General features: G+C 40.4%; 1 protein-coding gene across 10 annotated transcripts in view; it reads left to right on the plus strand.

Annotated features, from left to right (window-relative positions):
* Positions 1-23,837, plus strand: part of PATJ (PATJ crumbs cell polarity complex component) — a 219,850-nt gene that overhangs the window by 96,069 nt on the left and 99,944 nt on the right. For all 10 annotated transcript variants that reach the window (XM_075067651.1, XM_032795516.2, XM_032795517.2 and 7 more), the window contains one exon: positions 1,454-1,562. In XM_075067651.1, the coding sequence (XP_074923752.1) occupies positions 1,454-1,562 (109 nt within the window). The remainder of the gene's footprint in view (positions 1-1,453; positions 1,563-23,837) is intronic.

Genomic DNA, 23,837 nt, shown 5'->3' on the forward strand with positions numbered 1-23,837 from the left:
ATCTTGAAAGCGCTGAAAAAAGAATTATAAAGAACAAAAAAAGCTAATAAGTGGACTCTAAAGTATTAATGGTTCTGATTTGTCACAGGCAGTTAGAAATACGCGGTGCAAGTTCTCCATCTCTACATATTAAAGAATTTAGAACACAAAACATGAGTGGCTCTTGCTGGACCTCTTGTCCTGGTTTTATGTTTAGTTAGTTAGTTTAGTTAGTTAGTGAGAGAGAGAGAGAGAGTGTGTGTGTGTGCATGCGCTTTCTTTTGTTGTGTACTTTTGGGAAAAAAACTGTTGCTTTCTTAAGATCCTCTCATTAGACACCCTTACTACAAATTGGTGGAGTTCATTTGATTTATTACTCTTTTGCTGGCCTCAGTGCAGCACTCCACTGTAATAATTTTTAAATGGACAGATGATATCGTATTAACTCCTACAATTTTGTATTCAGATTCCGTTGCGTATTAATGATTAGAATATTTTAACATAAATTTAGATTTAAAATATTTTATGAATCTATGTGCAGGTCCTGTTTTCGTTCTATGCAATGGAAAATATTATTTCAGCTCTGATGTTTGATTCCCAAATGGTAATTCCCAGTGATTTAAAAAAAAAAAAATTCATTGCAGGCATTTTTGTTGCTCTAATGGCCTACTATACTCACCGTTCACTTGCTAAAGTGCATCCTGCTATTAGTGGTGTGATTGTAGGGGATGTAATTGAACATAATTTAGTGGAATCATGTAGCTAACCTAAAGTATGCTGCAATTATTTTGAACCTATAAAAACAGTTGCTTGGATGTTTCAGCTCCTGTTTTCATTAGATTCCAGAGTCCTCTTTTTATAGCTGATATGCATCGCTATATGCATCATTATAGGAACTGTCTTTATTTATGTGAGGTAATAGAATTTTACTGTAAGTTATAATTCAAATTATATTTTAATTGGAACCAAAATGTAGATGAAATATGGTGTCATATTTTACGTGTAGGACCTATAAGAGGTTCGGCTCTGATTTTTGCTTGCTAAAAGTGTTTTTGATCTTAAACAGCAGCAGGAAATGGTGATGAAAGATGAACAAAGGGTTTAAAATCCATGCTGGGATAATATTTAATGTTATGTATTTAACCCGTTCATTAATGGTCACATGTTTGTTGTACTCCACTAAGTAGGTTTACAATGAAATACCAGTATTGTTCCAGTAAATAAATGTGCAGTCCGTTTCATATTAATATTTTCTTTCATTTCTTTTCATCTTCAGAGTCTCTTAAAATATTTTTCATTTGTAAAATTTCTTGGAAAAAAAAGGAGTTAAAGTGCATTATTTTTAAAAAAAGTATTAAACTGAAGAGTATGTACGTTCATGGGTAGCCTTTTAGTGTGTGAAGAAGAAAGAAGTAATTTGTAGGATACGTGGCAAAATGTTTGAAACCTCTTTATTTTGTTTTTAATCCATCAGAGAAAAGTGGGGGCACCACCGCCGATGAAGTTGCCACCTCCTTATAAAGCGCCCAAAAGACTCCAGTCAGAGGAGGATGCTGTGGAGGAGGAGGATTTTCATACAGAGGGTAAGTAGTACCACATTTATCTAAGAAGCGCATTGTATTTTTATGGACTATAATCTGTCTGTGTGACGGTGCTACATAGTAGTGACATTGTTGTTACAAGTTCTGTGAATGGATTAATTTTTGTCAGCGTGAGTAGGACTCCATATGATGTGGAGAGCTGGTCTCAAACTTCTGTTTACAGTAGATTGGTCTTTTTTAAGGTGGAAGCTCTTGCCCTTCCAACTGCAACCCTAGAGCTTCTCTCTTTGCCAGAGTGCGGAAAGGTGCTTGTTTCATTTTTAGTTTAGCTGGTTAAAAAGCAATGAACAAGATCTAAGCTGACCTATAATTTTCAGGGGAGTGTTGCTGCTTGAAGGCAGATAAGATGCTTCAGCATTGTGACAGCAGCAGCTGGGCAGATCAGTTTGAGAACCATCAGTATGCAGACCACACCCCAAAGAGCTTGCAATCTAGATTATATATCACAGTTCAGGCATTATACCTTTCTTTAAGAAAAAAAATGCAGGGGAATTATTATTGGAATTACAGTTTAAGGATTTTAGGGCAAAAGCATGATTATAATGAAGGATTTCCATGAAGATCCTGGGGGAGTGAGAGAAAGTTATGCATAGAGTGGGTAATTAAGAGGCTTGGGTGGAACAGAAGAAGTAAGCGAATGTCCATCGGGTCTGTCACAATGGGCTCCTTGAAAGGTTACTCTTACTTTGGATTGCACCTTTAATCCCCCAAATGATCTAATTTCTACAGATATTTCACAGTGATTTATACTTTGATCAGCATGGAAGTGCAAGCATCTATAAATCGGAATACTATGTCTGTTCAGGAGTGCCCTGCAACACTTCCTAGAGGTTTTGGACCTATTCGGGTGGCTATAGCTTTAGATAAACAGAAAGTAATTACCCAATAGGAGTGACTCTCAGATGACAAACAGGAGGTGATTTGAGAATTATCTATATCGCACTTGGCACCAGGGTAACTGAGAAACTTAAAAAAACTAGTCAGTGTGTTGATTTCCTCTCCTCTTGTTCCTCCCCCCCCCTTACTATGGACTGGTACGTGTGTGTGTTCTTGTGTGTGGTGTAATGGGTATTTTTGTTTGTTTATTTGTGGGAAAGCCAGAGGAAAGAGATGTATTTTGCTTTTTTGTAGGTGGTCAGGTCTGTGGCTAAGTCTTGTTCTTCTGAATAGAAGTTCTAAAGCCACAGGACTGCTGATGAGGAAGGTCTGTGACCAGCTCTTATGAATTTAATCCTTGTTGTTAGCAGTGCCATTTTACCTCTTGAGCACAGCTGTTGTTGTAAGCTTTGATCAGAGGCTGAGACAGTCATCAAGATGGTTTTGGGTCTGTCCCATTAAGATTTTGGAGGTGAGGATCTTGACTGGTTATTCTCTGGGAAACCAGCTATGGTTATGTTTACATTACCACTTATGTCAGTATAATTTATGTCTCTTAGGAGTGTGAGTAAGCCACCCCTTGAGCTACATAAGTGAGACTGATCTCAGTGCTGGTGTGGACAGCACTATGTTGGCGGGAGACCTACCACCGATGTAGTTAAAGCCACTCATTGGGGTTGGATTAAGTCAATGGCAGAGCTCTCTGCTGTCGTCTTAGAGTGGCTACACAAGAGAGTTTACATCGGCACAGCTGCACTGCTATAAGCTCACTTGTGTAGCTATAGCTATAGTAAATGGAGTATAGGGTGATGTGTTTAAGTCTGCCTTTGCTGCTTAATTGGTGAGCTGCTATATGTTGAACCAGTAGGAGCTTTTTCAAAGTTCTTACTTTCAATCCCAAGTACAGAGTGTTACTAGAAGTGAGCCTAGAAGTTTATAAAAGTGTCTTAAGTCCTAATCTGTCAGGTTGGATAAAGCATCTGGGCCAGCTGAAAATGGAAGAAGGCGTTGCTGTAGCTGTTTGTCAAAGGGAGAAGAAATGCCTAGCATTTGACTAACTCTCTCTGGTTTTAGGATAAATGGATCTTCTGCCTTTAAACTATTCAGTCCTTAATCTATCAGCCTATGCAGTCTCCGTTCACTGAGGCTGATTCCAGCCTGAAGCTGGTGTTACCGGATGTAAATCTCAACAAAAGATCCTGGATCCAGCATTGCCTGATGAGGCCAAGGTTCCAACCAAGTGCTTCATGGCAAATGTGTAGCCTCAGACCACTTCTTTACCTCACTCTCGGTTGTAACATTTAAGCTGGGATCAACATTCCCAATTTAGTGTATCTACAGTCTGCTTCAGAATGTGAACCAGGTTCATGCAGGATAAAAGACAGCAAGATAGGATGGTCTTCAGCCTGAAATAAAAACTTCAGAATGGTTTTTTTTTAATGACTATTTTCAGAATATTAAAGAAAATGTGTGTGAGAGGGTTTTTTTATTCTTCTCTTGGTAATGATTTTTCCATGGTGGAGGAGTAGGTTAGTAACCCGCATGCCCTCTGAACAGTCAGTTTCAAACAGATTTTTTTAAAATACTGTAAAATGAGGCTATTTGCACTAGCACTAAATCATGGCAGGGTGTACATCAGTAGGCATTGGTGTGCTGGTTTCGTGGTTGAAGGCCAGAAACGTGCACTAAGAATTTGCAGATAGACCACTAATACACACCTTGTCGTAGCTTATTACTAAGGTGAGGAGTTGGGAGTGGAAAGGGAAAAAAATAGTTTGTAAGTAGAGTTTTTCTCAAGGTTTGCCATAGGCATTAGGAGCTATGGAATTTTGTTTGACTTTATAATTGAATTATATGCATGCAGCAGAGGATCATAATTTATCCTAAAAAAAACCCAAAATCAAATTAAAATTTATACAAAAATTAAAACTGAGTGGAGTAAACCAGACAGACGTTAACTCTGGCAAGAGCTCAGAATCCTGTCGTTTCAAGAGGCATTTTTCATCAAGTTCTCCCTTTTAATTAGAGAATGAAATTGATCTGATTGATTATCGGTTTTTAAAGTAAAAGAAAAACGATTTGTAAAGAGTGTTTTTATGGTGATTCAAGCTCTAGACTAGGACTCTGATACTTGAGTTCAATTCCTGATTCTGCCACAGATTTCCTACATGTATTTGGGCAAGTCACTTCGTCTCCCAGCACCTCAGTTCCCCATCAGTAAGAGGGGATAATAATACTTCCTTCCCTTTGCCTTATTTATTTAGACAATTCAAAATCAGTGAAGTGGAGTGAAGGCATAGGGATCTGTCTTCATGGTGCTCCTTGCAGGATTCTTGCCTTAGGTTAGTTATGAGCACTTAACGGCAGGGACTGTCTCTTCGTATATGTTTTTACAGATGCTAGCACAATGGAGTTCTGATCTCAGCTGGAGCCTCCAAAAGCTTCCCTAAAGCTGATGTTCCCAGAAGTACCCAAACTAGTGAGATGTGATGGCTTATTCTTTTTTTCCATAAAATCAAACATCATCTACACCTTTAAAAATGAAACTATTTCCCCACCTTTTTGTCAATTGTCTGAAATGGGCCATCTTGATTATCACTACAAAAGTTTGTTTTTCTCCTGCTGATAATAGCTCATCTTAATTAGCTTCTCAGAGTTGTATGGCAACTTCCACCTTTTCGTGTTGTGTGTGTGTGTGTGTGTGTGTATCTATCTATCATCTATCTATCTCCTCACTATATGTTCCATTCTATGCATCTGATGAAGTGGGCTGTAGCCCACGAAAGCTTATGCTCAAGTAAATTTGTTAGTCTCTAAGGTGCCACAAGTCCTCCTGTTCTTGTTGCAAATACATGCTGTACATTTAATGTACAAAAATATAAAATTACAAAGGAAACCAAGAAGGCCATAAATATCATGAGTTAATCACATTAAAATATTAGAATAATCTGATTACTGACATTTTCAAACACTTATAATTATTCAGAAGTGTTAAGAAGTCAATTGACTTTGATAAATCAATGAAGCTATTGGGAGATCTGTTTGCTTAGAGTTCAGTGTCAAGTCCTTTTGGGTGAGGCTGCATTGTGAAACAAGGAAAATAACATGATTACACACTTTGCAGGGGACTGGAGTAGATGACCTCTCGAGGTCCCTTCCAGTCCTATGACCCTATGGTTTTCATTGCTGCTGCAAAATATAGAAAAGTTTACTCAGAGACTAAGACGAGGAAGCTTCTGCAGTCAAACACTGCCTCTCCAATAGATGTCACTACAATCAACAGCAAATAGCAATGAGGGTTTCAAACAGTCATAAAGGAATGACCAGGCAAAAATAAGTATATAAACCTTTATGAAAGGCTGAGGCATTAATAATTTCTAATATTTACAATGTTAATTTTGCTAAATGTGCTAACAAGCGTATTCAGCTTTATGTCGTCATAGATAATGCAAAATAGCCAGGATTACACAAATAAAGCTGACTTTTATTTTTGAGCTGCATGTTAATCCTTATTTAATGTGTAGCTCTACACTGCTAATCTTCTCTTTCTATTCTTATTCAGATTTGTAATTAGCTAAAATACATAGGTTTCTAGCTCACCCCTAATAAAAGGACCAGAGGGGCACTGCTTTATAATTTAGAACATCCTTGCAAGCCTTTGTACCACATGAGGATATAGACCCTGATGTCAGTGCCCTTGTTGTGTTTTTATCTTATGTTTTTGAATCGTATGCATGAACTTTCTTAATCTGGTGTAGTGCTGCAATATTGAAATTACATTCTCAGTGAATTACTGGGAAAATTGTAACCGGAAACAGTTGTGCCTGGAATTTTACTATGTACATGCGTATGATCCACTGAACAGATGGTTTCTCTGTGTGTGTTGTGCATATATATTATAAAGAAAGGTTCGATTTATGTTAAAAAAGAGTGAATTGATGGTGATACAGAATAACTGAATTACTCAATAGAAAGATTCATCATTTGGAGTAAAGAATGAATAGGAAATTCCTAACATGACTGCATAGAAACTACAATTATAAACCTGTAAGACTTTTTTAATCATTTTTAAATGACCAACATTTCAATTCAGTATTCACATAACAATAACCAATACTGCTTGTTTAAGAGTGGTGGTAAAATACAAGCACTGATGAAGTTGAACATTTTTGCATGCTAATAATGGTAAGATGGTTTTGTGTCTGGCATATAAAATTGATGCAAGAACACAGTTTAGTAACAGAAAATTATAAGATGATACATTTGTTCAAGTCACTTAGATTAGCAAAAGTTGACTGATAACCCCTGTAATTTGCACTAAAAGGATGCACAGGTATAATTAATGCCATTAACTGTTTTCTCTCTCTGCAGTAAGAGTGGCTCATTAAACACAATATTAACTGCAACTAGCTGTGAAAAAACATAAATGGTTATGTTTTAAATAGACTTGTTTCTTGGGCTAGAGATGTCATTTTTAATGCTAGCAGGATAAGCCAGTGCAACAAACAGCAGCCGTAGAGCATCAGTGGGTCAGATGTGGGAAACGAGATTTGCTTCTCCCTGCGTACTTTTATAAGCAGCTTTAATCTTCTGACAGATGTAACTGTTAGCTTGTGGGTAGCTTGAAATTAGTGTAACTGATTGCATCTCATACTAGAAAGAGGCGGATAGTTTGCCCTTAAGGAGAGAAAATTCTCAGAAAAATAGGCCCAAGGTCGTTGGAAAAAAGACGAGCACTGAATCTGTGTATGATGAAGATTTGAGCTGCTTACAGCATTGAATGTTTGTCAGGAATGCAGATCTCTTGAGGTACATGCTGGTACAGCAATGGTGCAGGGGGGGTTCCCAGGTAAGAATTCATAAATGTGTATATATATGCATTATAGTTGTTTCCAGCAAGCCATTTTAATTATTTTAATGATCATTCAGAACTAATGAAGTCACAAAGGCAAGAGAATAGTATAGTAGCACAAACCATTTTTCTCAGCTGAGAGCATGTACATGTACTATGTGAGACTCTTAGATGAATTCAGTACCTTTAAATTATTTGTCTTACGTTTCATTGTAAATCTCTGTTATAATATGCTTGAATGCATGACACCAGCATGCAGAATTGACAACAGCAGGTCAGTGTTTTAAAGTATCTGAATTCCTAATACTAAATTTCTTGTTGGTACATGGAATAATCTACTCTTTATCATAACTGTTGTTGTAAAGTGGAGACAGATGGCTGAATTTTCTTCACTTTGCCTGGTAAGAATGTGTTAGGTAAATATTTTTAGAGTAGAATAAAAAGCTGCTGGGGAAACCTAAACTGAATATTCAGCATTTCCTTTGTATAAGGAAGCAGAATGGGAATAATGCAACTTGGTGGTAGACAAACAAGAGCTATTGCAATGAAGTGTAATCTAATCTTTGTGTTGCCTCAAATCTCATTTGATGTTAGGTATGATCGTTTTTTCTGACACAAGCCAGGTGTCCAGGTATTAGTATTAAAGCATTTGTCATGAAATATATTTTTCTCTTGGTATTGAAAGATTTGAGTATTAAATTCTTCAAAACATGGTAGGGGTGTTAGGAAACCTGATGTGATCTCATTCAGATACTGCAGATGCCTAACTTCTCTTAACTTATTACTGTAGAAAGTAGGGTTTGTGTTGTAAAACTGCGTACAAAAGGCATTACTGTACAAATGTACTTCAAGAGGATTATGCTAGTAGATATCTCTATTACTTTGTCACTGAAGAACACAGGATCACTGCAGTGATTTGCAATGAAAAATGTGGCATGACTGGACAGGGAAGAGGTTTTTAAGTATTTGCATAAGTAATGAATCAGTACACCAGGAAGAGCCTATGTGTCTAAATTTTTGAACAGCTGATTTTTAGATAGCGTCTTTCAGCTGTACTCATTACAAATGATGCTATATTACTGGAAGTGGGGGGAAGAGATTAAGCATGTCTGGTCCAGAATAGGCAAAGCCCAACTTCCATATATGCTTGGTTTAAGCAGTAGCCATTGGGAATACAAAGTGCTAATAATCCTCTATAGGAAGGAAAAGTAAAAACGTTGAAGTCTATTTTTTTATATAGAGATCTGTTGTTAAATTTTTCATAGAATGACAGTAATTGAGACAGCAGTCCAGCCTAATTTCTTTAACTGTTCAAGAGAGTCAAAATTATTTTTCTTGCACATCAGTAAATGTGCATTTTCCCCCTTGATCCAACATACTAATTTTTAATAACTAGTCATCAATATTCCTTCAATTTTGTACAGCTATGAAATACATCCAAAGACTGAACTAGAATTGTTGGCCATAGGTATTTGAGATACATAACACAATAACTGACTGTTTTAAAGTATGCTTTTATAACTGTGGTGTGCCAACATACATGTTGAAAAGTAATTGCATTTTGACCATGATGTGTCACACAGATTGACATCTGTTTTTCTAATCTATCAGCAGTTCTAAAGCACCTGTCTCCATAGTATCTAAGTACAGTACAGAATTAGAATTAGAAGAAACACAGTGGGAACAGAAGGCAGTCAATTTTCTGCCCTACTATAGAAATATAATGAGCCTCTAATTGTTAGTATGATGTTAGACATCATGAGTGCTTGGAGGCTGAAATTTTTTCTCCTTGCTCCTACCAAAAGTAAATTATTAATAAGGCTGCAAAGTCATCAAATCATTGAGCTTTTGGGGACCTCAGAAAACAATAGCAATTTGTTGTGCTTTTGGTGGTAGCATATGTGCGTGCATATGTATATAAACATATGGACTACATGAGGGGGGTGCGATAGTAAAGGTTTGAGCAGCATGATTTTGTAAGGGCTGCATTACTGACAATGACGAAGCCATGAGTTAGCTGTGTAGGTCATCTCAAAGTAGTGTCTGTAAAACCTTTTGTAGCACACTATTTTCTGTTCTGTATATGCCATATGTATTATAGAAAAATATTGTGGGAATGTTTTGGAGAGCTTTTGAAACTTGCACCGAGAGTGTTTTTTGTATCCCTCTATCTGTAAAATCTAGTGCATTAATTACCATGAGTCTAAACGCACAGCTTGGAGAGCCATAAGAACCTGTAAAATTAGCTGAAGTTGCTTATCTAGACCTAAAAATGTTGCAGTTTAAGGACCATTACGTCAGGGTCTTACAGGGTAGAAGTGAAAGCTGACTCCTGGGAAACAGAGACTCTTCCCTTCTCTTAGTATAATCCTTCTGTTCCGAGGCCTACAGGGCCATGAGATATTGGATGTAAGTCCCAACATGTAGAAAAGCTGCTTCTTGCCCGAAACTGAATCTTAACCACTCTGAGCCTTGAGCAGGGGTAGATTGGATGGAAACTGCATATTTGTGAGGAGAAAGAGGAAAGATTTGAATTTTAAAAAAGAGAAAAATAGTTGTTAGAAGCTTTCCTGGGCTTTGGAATGTTAAAGTAAATGCTAAAGGAGCATGTGCCCGTGTGGAGGTGAAAGATGCATCATGATCTTATCACATTTGTTCTGTCTTTTGTACAGCACCTAGCACAATGGGGTCCTGGTTGATAGTTAGGGCTCGTAGACACACACTTTGTATGTATATATAGACACACATAAACAGGGCTAAGTTATGTCTCTTCGGGCTGTGCCTGCGAATAAGGAGGATTATACCAGCCACACTGTTCTTGGAGGTATTGTGGTATTATATCTTAGTCCCTCCATATGCTGTGGGATCAGGGCAGCTAATGGAACCACTTGCTACACTTTTTTTTTTTTTTTTTTTTTTTAAGTAGGCTGCACTTCCCCTATGTAATGATCCTGATTTGTCTGGTTTGTTGGGGTCACGACTCTTTCCTGGCACAGTCCTCCTTGGTCTTTTGGCACTAACAAGTCCCCTGAGTGCCCAGCTAGGGCTGAAGGGGCTCCCTGGACGCTCTTACCCTTCTAGCATACCTGCACCAGGTTGTCCATGGTTTAGTCCTTAAAACCTAGAAAGCCTTCTTCATCAGATTACTAAAACTGATGATAAACCAGATGTAAACGTTTAATGCTGTTCTTTCCTGCCTGAAGTTGTGACCGATTATCCTAGGAGTTGTTTTGAGAATAATATGATATAATTTTATAGTGTATAATTCATGTGTTCATGAATGCACAGCGGTGTCACATGTAGGAAAGTCCTGCAGTGAGAAGGTGTGAGGATAAGTGGGCCACTAGACTAGGAGATGCATGAAGCACTGATGACACCATGCCAGCAATACAAGCTGGTTGATGGTCTAGAGGAGATGAGTTTTGAATATTAGTTTTGAAGGGGGAAAATTCATGATGTGAGGGAACTGCACAGGCTGTTGCAAGTAGCTGGTGAGGTCGAGAATGGAGAGGGGGAAGAAATGCAATGAGTCCAGAACTTGCCTCTCAGAGGTGGAGGTATGTGAAGAGATGAGCTTAAGAAGGCATATGGAGAATGGGTATGAAGGGCCTTGAGGAAGATGGGAAGGATTTTGTAATGGAGGGGGAGTTAGGCAAGGCCCTTTAGGATCAGGCATGAGGTGGTCTTTTTTGTGGGCATGGGTGAGAAAGTGTATTGTGACATTCTAAATAGAGAGGTTGTGAGAGAAGCTGCTGCAGCCAGGGGAAGGAAAGGGTAAATATGATTTGCGATGGCTGCTGGTGGAAGGAAAAAAGATGGCTGGCTGCACAAGGAGCAGCTAGCAGGAAAGCACATTCTCTGGTCCCTCCAGGAATGTTTACAGCGGCTAGTGAGCTCTCTCCCTTCTTTCCTTCCCATGCCATCATCTAGCCCCACTAGCATCCTGGAGTCCCCTATTAGTTTCCTTAGAGACAGAGGCCAGGGAGAGAGACATTCTTATTCCTGGGACTCAGATTCTGTCTTGGGTGTTACCTGAGCCATGCTCCCAGAACTGCCTCCAAGAAGGACTTGGAGGTAGGGTTAGGGGAAAAATTTAAAGATAATTCAATATTTATTAACTAATGTATTTTAAAGGAACAGATTCCCAGTTGGATGCTCAGAGTATGAACTATAATGATTTAGAAAACAATATTGGTGTCAAAAATAGTGAACACCCACACTTAGAGTGATTAGTATACAGCCAGTCATTGACAGAGTAAGGAGCAGAACCCAGGAATCTTGACTTTAAAAATACTTATTGTTGGTATTTTCACACCCAGGAGCTCCAGTTATGGAGTAAGGCTCTGCACAAATACTTATTTCTTCCTTTATTTAGGCAGGAAAATATTTTAACAAGAAATTATTACTTGTTTTGTATCAGCAATGTGTTTTGCTCTGCCTAGTGTACAGTAATAAAGACAGTCTCCAGTATTGCCAACACAAATAATATTTGGTGTTTTTCTTCACATCCCAGCTATATGGTTATTTTTCTTCACACTCCAGCTATGTGGGATTCGTTCTTTTTCTTTTTTTCTTTTCTTTTCTTTTCAAAGAGAGTTTCTAGTCTTTATGGTTGTGGGGAAAAGCTGGGACATCTGACTCGTGTGTAATGTAAAGTTTCAAAAATCAGAAGGCAAAGAAAAGGCCTACACTTATTATTTTTTTTTAATCTCATGATTTTTAAGGCAATCTTATGTTTTTTGGGGCCTTGCTCATAATTTTTCGCAATAGTGACACTAGGTTGGCAATTGTGACTTTCTCCCCAGAAGATCTTAAACAGAGACAGATACTTAGAGTACAGGACACACTGGGAAGTTCAGTGATGGGAAGAATTTCATGTTTTTAAATCTCCTGGTAGGCCTTTTAGAAGAAGTGGGGAATTTTAAAGGGGACCAGAAAGACTTTATTTAAAATCATACACTAGATAGCAGAAGCAGAGGTAGCTGCATCAGTTGATTTGAAGGCTGGACGGGGATGAACTTAGCAAAATATAACCCTGAATGGTTAATGGCACCTCTTCAGTTGAGTTTAGAAATCAAGAGATAAATATGTATAAGAATAATTTCCAAACTGAAATATATATTAAACTCATTCCTAACTTTTATGCCTTTGTGTTCCATGTGTGTATTATGGTACCTTTGCAAGCAAGGGCGGCTCCAGGCACCAGCGCAGCAAGTGCGTGCCTGGGGCGGCAAGCCGCGGGGGGCAGCCTGCTGGTTGCTGTGAGGGTGGCAGTCAGGTAGTGTTCGGCGGCATGCCTGCGGGAGGTCTGCTGGTTCTGTAGCCTCGGCGGCGAGTACGCTGAAGGCACTGAACTGGCAGATCACCCGCAGAAACGCTGCCGAATCCGCATCCCCAGTGGATCATCACAGGGATGCCATGCTTGGGGCAGCAAAAAACGTAGCACCCCCCCTGTTTGCAAGTAGCATCAAGTGTTAAATACAGCAAAAAACTTGCAGGAAATACTCAGAATGGTCAGATCTCACCATTAGCTAGCCAGAAATGCTTCTTCGGGGGGGCCACAGTATCCATCTCCTCCTCTTCTAAGTGACTTGGACCCAACACAGAGACTTCTAGATTATTTTTGCTTCTGTCTTGCAACCTTGGATGGATCAGCCAATGTTAAGTTTTGCTTATCACATACACAACACATTTAGAAAGTGTTGTGCAAACATTAACTAATTAATTAGGCTGAAATTTGGTTTAAGCTGCTAAACCAGATTTTTTAAAGTTAAAAATAATTCATTAAACCAATGTAGTTCTTGTCAAATAACTCTGATTTTACATGTCTACATAGCCCTACACAGGATTCACAATTGTTAGTGACAAGTATCAGAGGGGTAGCCGTGTTAGTCTGGATCTGTCAAAGCAGCAGAGAATCCTGTGGCACCTTATAGACTAACAGACGTTTTGGAGCGTGAGCTTTAGTGGATGAATACCCACTTCGTCAGACGCAAGTAGTGGAAATTTCCAGGGGCAGGTATATATATGCTAGCAAGCAAGCTAGAGATAACGAGGTTAGTTCAATCAGGGAGGATGAGGCCCTGTTCTAGCAGTAGAGGTGTGAAAACCAAGGGAAGAGAAACTGGTTCTGTAAATGGCAAGCCATTCACAGTCTTTGTTTAGTCCAGAGCTGATGGTGTCAAATTTGCAGATGAACTGAAGCTCAGCAGTTTCTCTTTCAAGTCTGGTCCTGAAGTTTTTTTGCTGACCTTAAGTTCCAGAAATTTTCAGCTCTGTGGAGGACAACAGAGAATAAGAAACATTTTACTTATTCTTTCCTCCAAATCAGCTTTAAAACTTAGGATTGCAATGGATAAGTGAGAGGGTTGAACTGCCACTCTGTTTGCACCACTGGGAGGAGGAAATTTGGAGCATGCGGGGAAGACACATAGCCCACAGTGTTTGAAGAGAAGTCTGAGCTCCCTCTGGTATTTGCAGGAAGAGGAACACATCCCAGTTTTTCCACATTGAGGAAGCATAAGTGCCTAGCCAAAAAGCACGGCAAAGGATTAAGGCTTTCACAGTCATCTTTATTCAGTCCCACAGCACACTTCTTCTTCCATCAAATGAACAAGCAGTGTTTGAATACCAATTTAGAGAAGTGCTCTTGGATCTTACGGGTGAGATGAAATCCTAGCAGACAGTACACATAGGTGCAAGCTAGAAAACCTTCATATAGCAAGAGGAACCTTGGGGAGAGGTTTTCTGTCCCATTTCAGTGGACATAGCAGGAGTTGTGGAAAGGCATTCTGGAGCAGAGCCTGGGGGATCTGTTAGACTACATACTGGTACTTTTCCGTACATGCACCCTGACATGGCTATGCATCCTACAGACGTGCAGCTATACAGATCATTCCTGCACCTTAGTAGAAAGGTTGGTGTTGTCTAGATTACAAATATGCCTAGTAACCTGGCTGTTGCAAATACATATTTGGTACTATTTCAGATTGGCCTGAGAAGTTATAGATTTACAAATAGCAATGAATATTTTTGAATATTTTATAGTGTAATATCTCTGGCTTTCTAAAAAACCATGCTAGGTATGTAAAGCTGCCAAATGAGCTGGGAATCTCTCAAAAAGACTTGCTGTACTATATCACAAAATCCTGGAATTTAGAGCAGGTAAAGCCTTCTAGTTTAGCTGCTGAATAATGTAGGATTGTCCTATACAGTGAGTTTTCTACTGCTCTTTCCAGTACAAATTCAACATCCAAAAAGATGGAGTCTCCGCCACCTTCTGTGGGAGGCTATCCCATGTCTAGATGCAATACGACTGTATGGAGTGTGCTGCTATACCCTTAGTTCAAAATGGGCTCAAGTTTTGTGGGCTCATGTGTCAACTTTAACATGTTTTTAGGGTAGCTGTCTGTGTTTTCATGCAGGATTTTATCACAGGAAAAATTACTTCAGCACCATCTGATTGCATTTAATCAACTAATGCCAGTATGACGTTCAACCAATTAGTGGGTTTTGTTTCTTTCTAATCTAGCTAAAACATCCTGCGTTATCAGCAGCTAGGCAGTAGGGAAGAAATAAGCTGGAAGCTTTTGCCAGTCCTCTGCACCAGAGTACAGAGCTCTGCAGGATTCTCAGCTGGCCCTGAGACTCTTTAAACTCAGCAGCCAGTATTTTACATGAATAACTGATTGGTAGATCAGAGTACCCAAAGGAGGTCACGTCTATGTAGGGGTAAGTGCTTTGATGCTTGTTAATATGCAATTTGAAAGGCAAATAAGTAGGCAAAAGTGGATTTCATTCATAAGGAACAACTGCACAGCATAAGAGCGCACTCTACGGCAATTTTTCCCTAGACTGGCAAATTTTTATTAAAGATGCTTTTTTTCATAGATAAGGAGCTGTTTTACATAGGATCATAAATGTACTTAGCAGTTCACAAAAAAACATAAACAGGAAATGTCTCTGCTCCTAAGAACTTAAATATGGTATACAGTATAGGTATACTGTAATTATGACCTACTGGTGACCCTTCAGGTGCAGGGTTTGAAGTGAGGATATAAGATAGTGGTGCTCATCCAAGCTCTGCCCAAAAGTAAGCTCCGTCTACTTGAGATGCCATGCTGTATTTGGCTCCTTAGACTTGCCTTTCTCTTTAGTGGGATTCAAATTCTAGACTTGGTTCTGCTGGGCTCCTTGGGCATGGTGCCTTAAGGGCCATTGACGGGGGATAAAATGAGTGGTGGCATGATCGCGAATGCCATCCACTTACGTGACCAAAATGAAATGGCATTCGCAGTAGGTTATGGAGATCCTTATTATATGATTCCCCTTCTATCTTTTTACATGCTTTGATCAGCAATGAAATGCTTAAGTGTTGTCACATATCATCAAGCCTCTGAGTTACCACTTCATTCAGATGAACAGAGGCAGTTCTTCCCTCTCAGAGCTATTTCGGGCTCTTTGCAAACTTGGGTGAACATCATAGCATCAATTACTATTCCTGAGGGAATTCTGCACCAAATAAATAAATAAAAATTCGGTGCACAATATTTTAAAATTCTGCAAATTTTATTTGACAATAAATAAATGTGGAGGCTCCAGCATGGCAGTGGGGAGCATAGGCCACTCCCCTCCCAGGAGTTGCTGGTCAGGTTGCACTCAACCCTGACACAGCACAAGGGCTAGGCCTGCTCCAGAAACACCCCATGGCCCTACCCCTCTGCACCAGGTGTAAGCAGGCAGGCTCAGCCCAGCAGAGTCCAAGTGTAGAGGGGGTCCAGGTGTGGTGTTCAGAGGGTTCCATGTGGGACAATCTGGGTGTGTGCAGCTCAGTGGAGGATCTCGATGCACAGGGTTTCATTGGGAGGTTCTGGGTGCAGGGGCACTGGCGTTCTGTAGGGGGGGTCCAGGTGAAGGTGGTTGGGGCTTGGTGGGGGAGTGTGAGGGGAGGATGGGGCTTCGTAGGGGCAATCCGTGTGTGTGTGTGTGTGTGTGTGTGTTTGTGTTTATCTTACTGGGGTGGTACAAGTGCTGCGGGAGAGGGGCTTGTTAGAGTGGGAGTCTGGGTAAAGCTGGTTGGGGCTCAGTGAAATGGGGATCTGGGTGTGGCGGGCTCACTGGGGTGCTGCAGGGGGCCTATTTAATGGGGGAGCCCCAGGTGCTGCTTCGTCCCTCCCTCATTCCTTTATCCCTTTCTGTTCCCCATCCCATCCACCTTCCCCACTGCTTCTTCCCCATCCTTTCCTCCATTCACCCCACCCTCCCTGCCCTGCCCCACTGCAGGCACTCAATCGTACAGAAAACAGAATAGCTCCTAGCACACAGAAGAGGAGTGTGATCAGCACTAGGACCTGGGAGGTGGTGTCCAGCTGCATAATCAGAGAGCTAGAGCAGAACCCTCCTTCAGCCAGGCAGCTCTGTGTTCTTAGAAATGGTGGGGAAGCAGTGGCACGTGACCCCATGTGTCCCTCCACACCGTGCCTCTATGGTGGGGAGGTTATGCCCTCCTTGCCTCCCCCAACCCCATGGGCGTCCCTAGGTCCCCTTGCCCCCACAGATTTACCTCTCCACTGGCTGCTCTGGGCACTGGAAACCATGCTGGCACGTGACCGCTCTTGTGGCTTCCCTTTGCTTCCCTGTCATTTTCTGCAGGGAAGCAGAGAGATTTGAGTGGGGACATGAATTATTTGTGCACAGTGGTGCAGAATTCCCCAGGAATAAGCTGTATTCAATTAACATTAGGCAGGTTTTCTTTACAACCATCAGGGCTGGTGACGTATTTGAAAAGAGTGAGTGGAGCATTTAGATTCTGGACCGCGTGATAGTAGTTTGCAAGGAAGGGGAATGCCATAATTCTGTATACTCCTTCTATCCCAACCACCTATTCTAGACACATGGAAACAGCATGTTTGGGGAGTAAATGCAACTCTGTTTGGGAGATATGAAGCAGAGCTGAACAAATAACATATTGAATGAAAGTAACTTCATTCTGTTCACCAGTTGTCTGAAAACAGATGGTATTTGCAAGAAGAGACAATTTACTCTATGGGTGCCTGTTCGAAATTTGGAATCTGTGATACAAGTTGTGTTGCTTAATTGTGTTCAGTCACATAAGTCAAATGATAGTTCTTCTTTTTGTTGACTAGATGGGTGTAACTTTTGTAATCAGGTTTACAGTAGATAAGCTCCAGAAAGCAAAATTTAAAGATTGTTTTCTGTAAATACCTGTGATACTAAAATTCAATCAAAGTTAAGGAAGGCAGTCACCACAGGAGGAAACAAACATGAAAATCAATCCCATCAAACTAACTTATCTTTTTTTGATTAGATTACAAATTTGGTTGATTAAGTATATTACATCATCACTACTACTTTGACTTCTGTAAGGCATTTGACTTGGTACTGCATGACATTTTGATTAAAAAAGTGGAATGATATAAAATTAATATGGCACACATTAAATGTGTTAAAAGCTGGCTAATGGATAGTTCTCAATGTAATTCTAAATAGAGAATCCTCATTTAGTGGGTGTTTCTTGTTTCCTGCAAGGAATCTCTTTTTGGTTCTATGCAAGTTAACTTTTTTTTTATTAATGACCTGGAAGAAAACATAAAATCATCACTGATAAAGTTTGCAAGTGATATGAAAATTGGGGGAGTGATAAATAATGGAGAGCAGGTCACTAATATAGAGAGATATTTATCATTTGAGTGCAAGCAAATTCTATGTGTTTTAGTATGGCTAAATGTGAATGAATATATCTAGGAACAAAGAATGTAGGCCATATTTACAGGTTGGGGGACTCTATCCTGGGAAGTAGTGATACGGCATGGATAGTCAACTGAACACGAGTTCCCCGTGGCCAAAAGGGTTAACATGATCCGTGGATGGATAAAACAGTAGATTCTTGAGTAGGAGTAAAGAGATTATTTTACCTCTATTTTTGGTGCCTGTGCAACTGCTGCTTAAATACTGTGTCCAGTTTTGATTTCCACAATTCATGAAGGATTTTGATAAATTGGAGACGGTTCAGAGAAGAACTACAAGAATGATTAAAGGATTAAAAAACATGCCTTGTAGTGATTGGCTCAAGTTGCTCAATCTATTTATCTTAACAAAGAAAAGGTTATGGGATGGCTTGATTACAGTCAATTAGCACCTACATGGGGATCAAATATTTAATAGTGGGTTCTTCAGTCTAGCAGTGAAAAGTATAGCGTGATCCAGTGTCTGGAAGCTGAAACTAGCCAAATTCAGGCTAGATGTAAATTTTTAGCAGTGAGAGTAATTAATTAACCACTGGAACAATTTACCAAGAGTTGTGGTGGATTCTCCATCACTGACAATTTTTAGATCAAGATTGAATGTCTTCCTAAAAGATATACCTCTAGGAATTATTTTGGAGAAGTTCTATGTCCTGTGTTATGGGTCAGACTAGATGATCACAGTGGTCCCTGCTGGACTTGGAATCTGTGAATTCAAATGGATATTTGCAGAAAACATTTTTCCATCTCTTGTAATGAGGTGCTGCAAAAGAGAAATGGGATTTAAGGAATAATTTGAAGGAGGTGGCAGTCACCTGCCACATGGAAATGAGAAGCTATTTCAAGCATTTGACAAGGCATGAAAGAAGGTGGAAAGCTAAGAGTGGGAGTCAGAGATGAAGGAAGCAGTTAGGAGAAAGGAAAGCAGATTATAAAGATCTCAAATAGTATTAATTCTCAAAAACAAATAGGTACAAAGAAAAGAAGCCTGAAAGTTAGCTTCAAGAATATTTTGTCATTAATACTCAATGCATACTGCTTTTACAGTTCTCCTTTAAGAATGGAAGGGTAAAACCTATATCTGCAAGGGTAAAATCATCACATTTTCACAGATCATTTTCGGAGTCAACATTTATTTCCTTGCCTCAGGTCTTACGAGATATTGATGGCATTTTATACAGATACTGCACACACATGCGCGCACGCGTGCCCACACAGACAGAGTAAAAATAATGCTATAATTTCTCACCTCTTCTGGGACATACATATATAAAAATAAGAGTGAGAGAGCTTCTTGTTTTATGGTAAGCTTGGGTTAGGAATGTGTGTTTAGTCTTTGTCAGACACGTCTGCTAATAGAAATGCTGAGGTTACGCTTGAAAAGTGAGGTAACATACTTTGAAGGTAAATAACTTACATCCAGTTTGTGCCAGTGAAGCAGAGCCCTGGTTGGGGGATTGTGTGGAGGTGCACAGTCCCAAGGAACTGCAGGGGAACATTGTGCTTCAGAGAGGCTGCTGCTGCACCATCTCATTGGTGGGGCACACTACACCTCACTTCTCAGCCAGCTAACTCTGTTGGCTGGTGCAAGGTGAGGAGGGGAAGGGGGCTTCCTCCCTGCACTTTTTGGAGGCGTTAGTACCTGTGGGATGTTAGCCCAGCCCTTGTGCTCAGGGGACCCCAGATCGGGTTGGGAAGGCATTTTCCTCCAGGACAGATTGGCAGGGACCTTGTCAGTGTGGGAGGGTCCATCTTCCACTGCAACCTGGGGTATGAATCACCTGTAGAGATCATCTGGGCATGTTCACTTAATTCCCTGCCATTGTGAGGTATGTCTACACTGAGTTCTAAAACCCGCAGCAGCGAGTCTCAGAGCCTGGGTCTACAGATTCAGACTCACACTGCTATGCTCAAAACAGCTGTCAAGAAGTTGGGGCTCGGCAAGAGGTGGGTTTCAGATGCTGAGCTCTAGCCTCTGACATACAATGTCTACACTGCTATTTTTTGCACTGTAGCGTGAGCCAGAGGCTGTAAACCTGAGCTCTAAGAGCTATTGCCGCAGGTTTTGAACCTCAATATACAGATAGAGGCCTTGGGCACTGGTGGGTCCCCCTGTCTCTCCTGTTCTCAGCCTGTGGCATGCAGCAGTTTAACTAAACTAAAATATTTTAGTTCTCAGGAAACTAAAGTAATTGGCCTCATCATAGGCACATTTAGGTGAAATTTATAGTTTGTTAGGAGGTCAAACTAGATGACCCGCTCTGGCCTCACACTCTGTGGAAGAGCTGCAGTTACGGCTAGCCCCTATGCCTCTTCTCCTGTCACTTGGTGTGGGGACTGACCACAAGGCAATATGTGATGTATCGAGTTAGGTCCATAGGTTCTGAATATATCGATGCTATATTTTAAATTCCATTCATTTTCTTCTCCAAATGTCTGCTTTTATGACACCTAAGTAAATGTTAATGAAATTCTTTTGTGTCTCAGTGGTTCTGAACACAATGGGCAACGTTATTTTTGAGATAAGGTTCATGGAGCTCTTTGCCTCCATGGAGTTGAATGTGTGGCTAGTGGAAAGATCAATGGTATAATGTGTTCATTGTTTGAATGTCAAGAGAATTTGGAGCCCCAGTTTGTTAAATTATGGCCTTTTTAATGTGCTTGTTTAGGCTCTTGTAAATTGTAATCAGTAAATTAGATGTGTTGCCCTCACAGCATTAGGGTTAGCATTCCAGGGACTCCCTGCTCCTTCTTTTCTTTTCTTTTTTTATGTTTAAAGTGAAACTAAGCAGGGAATTAGTTGTTTGATATGCGAGATTGGTTCTATGTTGTGTACAGTAGCTGCATGCCAATGTCGATCAATGCTGAAGAACAGTGAATGCAGTATTGCAGCCCAAGTAGAACTATCCATAAAAAAAAAATGATGGCTGTAGCAATGTCTTGTATGATTTGATAGAAATGGTATCCTGGGTCATAAAGGCAAACACAGAGGGATAAATAAGGCCATGACAAAATCTCCAAAAGAGAATATTTGGTGTTATTTGGAGCAAGTATTCAAAGATTGCAATATCAGCTTTTATATAAAAATGTAATCTGTCAGCCTCTTCAACACACGGCCCCCCTTCTCTTCTGTCTCACATACCACCTCATGATTCAGCACCTTTTAAAATAAATAAATAAAACCTACCTAGTAGCTCAATCATCCAGAACTTTTTCCCCTTCTCCTTCCATCATATCTTTCTAGATAAATTCTCTTTTATACCAGGAAAATACACATTTTTGGTGATGGGGGCAAGCTTTCCCGTTTCTAATTTCAGCTCATTTAAATGGAGGTGAAGATCCAGTTCGTCAGAGCAGGGCCGCCCAGTGTGGGGGCAAGAGGGGCAATTTGCCCCAGGCCCTGCAGGGGTCCCCACAAGAGTTTTTCAGGGGCCCTAGAGCAGGGTCCTTCACTCGCTCCGGGGGCTCCGGTAAACTCTCGTGGGGCCCGGGCCCCCGGAGCTTCTTCCGCTCTGGGTCGTCATCGGCAATTCGCTGGAGGAGGGTCCTTCCGCTCTGGGACCCGCCACTGAAGTGCCCCGAAGACCCGCGGCGGGGGGTCCTTCCGCCCTGGGACTTGCCACCAAGGTACCGGGTCTTTGGTGGCCATTCTGCGGCGGGGGCCGCCCGCCGCTGCAGACCCTAGACCCCCTGAATCCTCTGGGTGGCCCTGGGTCAGAGTTCTAATATTTGGGAAGCAGCTCCCTGAACATTTTGTGCAGGGGTTCTCAAACTGGGGGTCGGGACCCCTGAGGGGGTCGTGAGGTTATTACATGAGGGGGTCACAAGCTGTCAGCCTCCACCCAAACCCAACTTTGCCTCCAGCATTTATAATGGTGTTAAATATATTAAAAAGTGTTTTTAATTTATAAGGGGGGATTGCACTCAGAGGCTTGCTATGTGAAAGAGATCACCAGTAAAAAAAAAAAGTAAGAGAGCCACTGCTCTTGTGGGACTGTCCTAAATCTTTGTAACTTTGCACTTTAAACAATCTCTTGTCTTCTTGCAGGATAGTGGCTGTCTTTAAATAATGATACACTGTATTTGTTTCAGTATTACAGCACCAATGTTCAGGTAATTTGGGTTGTAATTGGCTAGCCATATCTCCTACTATTTATTTTCTTATCTCTCCCCATTTAATATAGTAATAGTCAGTGGAGCAGGAAAGCATTGTGACAGCATAATGGCATATTGTTTGAAAGCAATTGTCTTCCATTTCCAAGGCTTCTGTTTAAAATGCAATTATTATTTGCTAATATATCTGGGATACATTATTGCAGGATTGATCAGTAAAGAACTTGTTGGTGCTATGGTCCTATTTAATTATGTACGTGTTTGTATGTATATAATATATGTATTGTAAAAAGAAACTCTGCACTAGCTGGCTAAATATTATTTGTAAGATGCATCTGCTGAAGTTTAGATAAGCTAATTGTTCATGGAATGTGGAAACAACTCCATATAGTGACAAAAGAAAAAGAACATAATACCCTGTGTATAGTGCAATAACCACAGAATTACAATTGCCTTGTGTAAAGTATCTGCTAATGAAGGCAGATAATAGAATTCTTGCAAATGCAAATGCTAACTGGCTCCCCAGTGCTAGGCAAAGAACTGAAAAGTGGTACCAGCTGGAGGAAAAAGACATCTAAAAATGCATTAAAAAGAAGATGCCTTAGATGCATGTTTGTTTAGGTAAATACTTGTATAAATGATCTTATGAGAGTCTTATTAAGAGGCAAACTGAGAATACTAACAGAATGTTATAGGAAATCATCAGGAAACCCAAAGGATATTTGTATGCAGACTGGATAATGACAGTCCTGGGAACCGTGTAGTAGCATTTACACTACAATCACCTAGCACAGAGGACAGCCTTTTGAGAAGTATTTAAGTAGTAGTAATAGGTAGAGCTTGTAAAAGCCAATACTTCCTATTATCCCAAATAGTAAAAGAATGCCTTGCTGAACAGAGATTTAATTTTAAAAACAAAACAGAATATCGTGTGTGTTTTTACACATGCATATAAATTGCATTTACTGTAGCAATAAGTGATGAATGTGCCCTATTACCAGGCTAAGAGGGGAATTCAGCACATGAATTACTCTCTGACTACGTCTTCACTACCCGCCGTATTGGCGGGTAGCAATCGATTGCTCGGGGATCGGTATATCGCGTCTCATCTAGACGCGATATATTGATCTCTGAACGCGCTTATATTGATTCCGGAACTCCACCAACCTGAACGGAGTTGCAGAATCGACAGGGGGAGCCGCGGACATCGATCCCGCGCTGTGAGGACGGTGAGTAATTTGATCTTAGATACTTCGACTTCAGCTACGTTATTCATGTAGCTGAAGTTGCGTATCTAAGATCGATTTTCCCCCGTAGTGTAGACCAGCCCTCGGTGTGTGTGTTCTTAATCTTTCAGTATTTTACCACTCTAGTCTCCTCAGCATGAACACTATTTCAAATAATTGCTTTCTAAATAGATACGGTAAGTTCATGAAGATCCCAGCCCACATAAAGGAAGTGGGTCTACGCTGGTTTTTCACACAGCAATAGGAAGAGAAAAACATTTTAAAACGAAATGGTCCCTTTAATAGTCAATATTTTAACACTTCTGTGCTCCTTCCTGCAATTACCTATTGTTGTCTTTACAGTATCTTATACAGGCGAGTCTGATCTTACGCAGGGTTTCCGTTCCACACTTAGCGTGTAAAGCGA

The sequence above is a fragment of the Chelonoidis abingdonii genome, chromosome 7 (genome assembly GCF_003597395.2).
Source record: "Chelonoidis abingdonii isolate Lonesome George chromosome 7, CheloAbing_2.0, whole genome shotgun sequence".
Taxonomy (NCBI): Eukaryota; Metazoa; Chordata; order Testudines; family Testudinidae; genus Chelonoidis; species Chelonoidis abingdonii.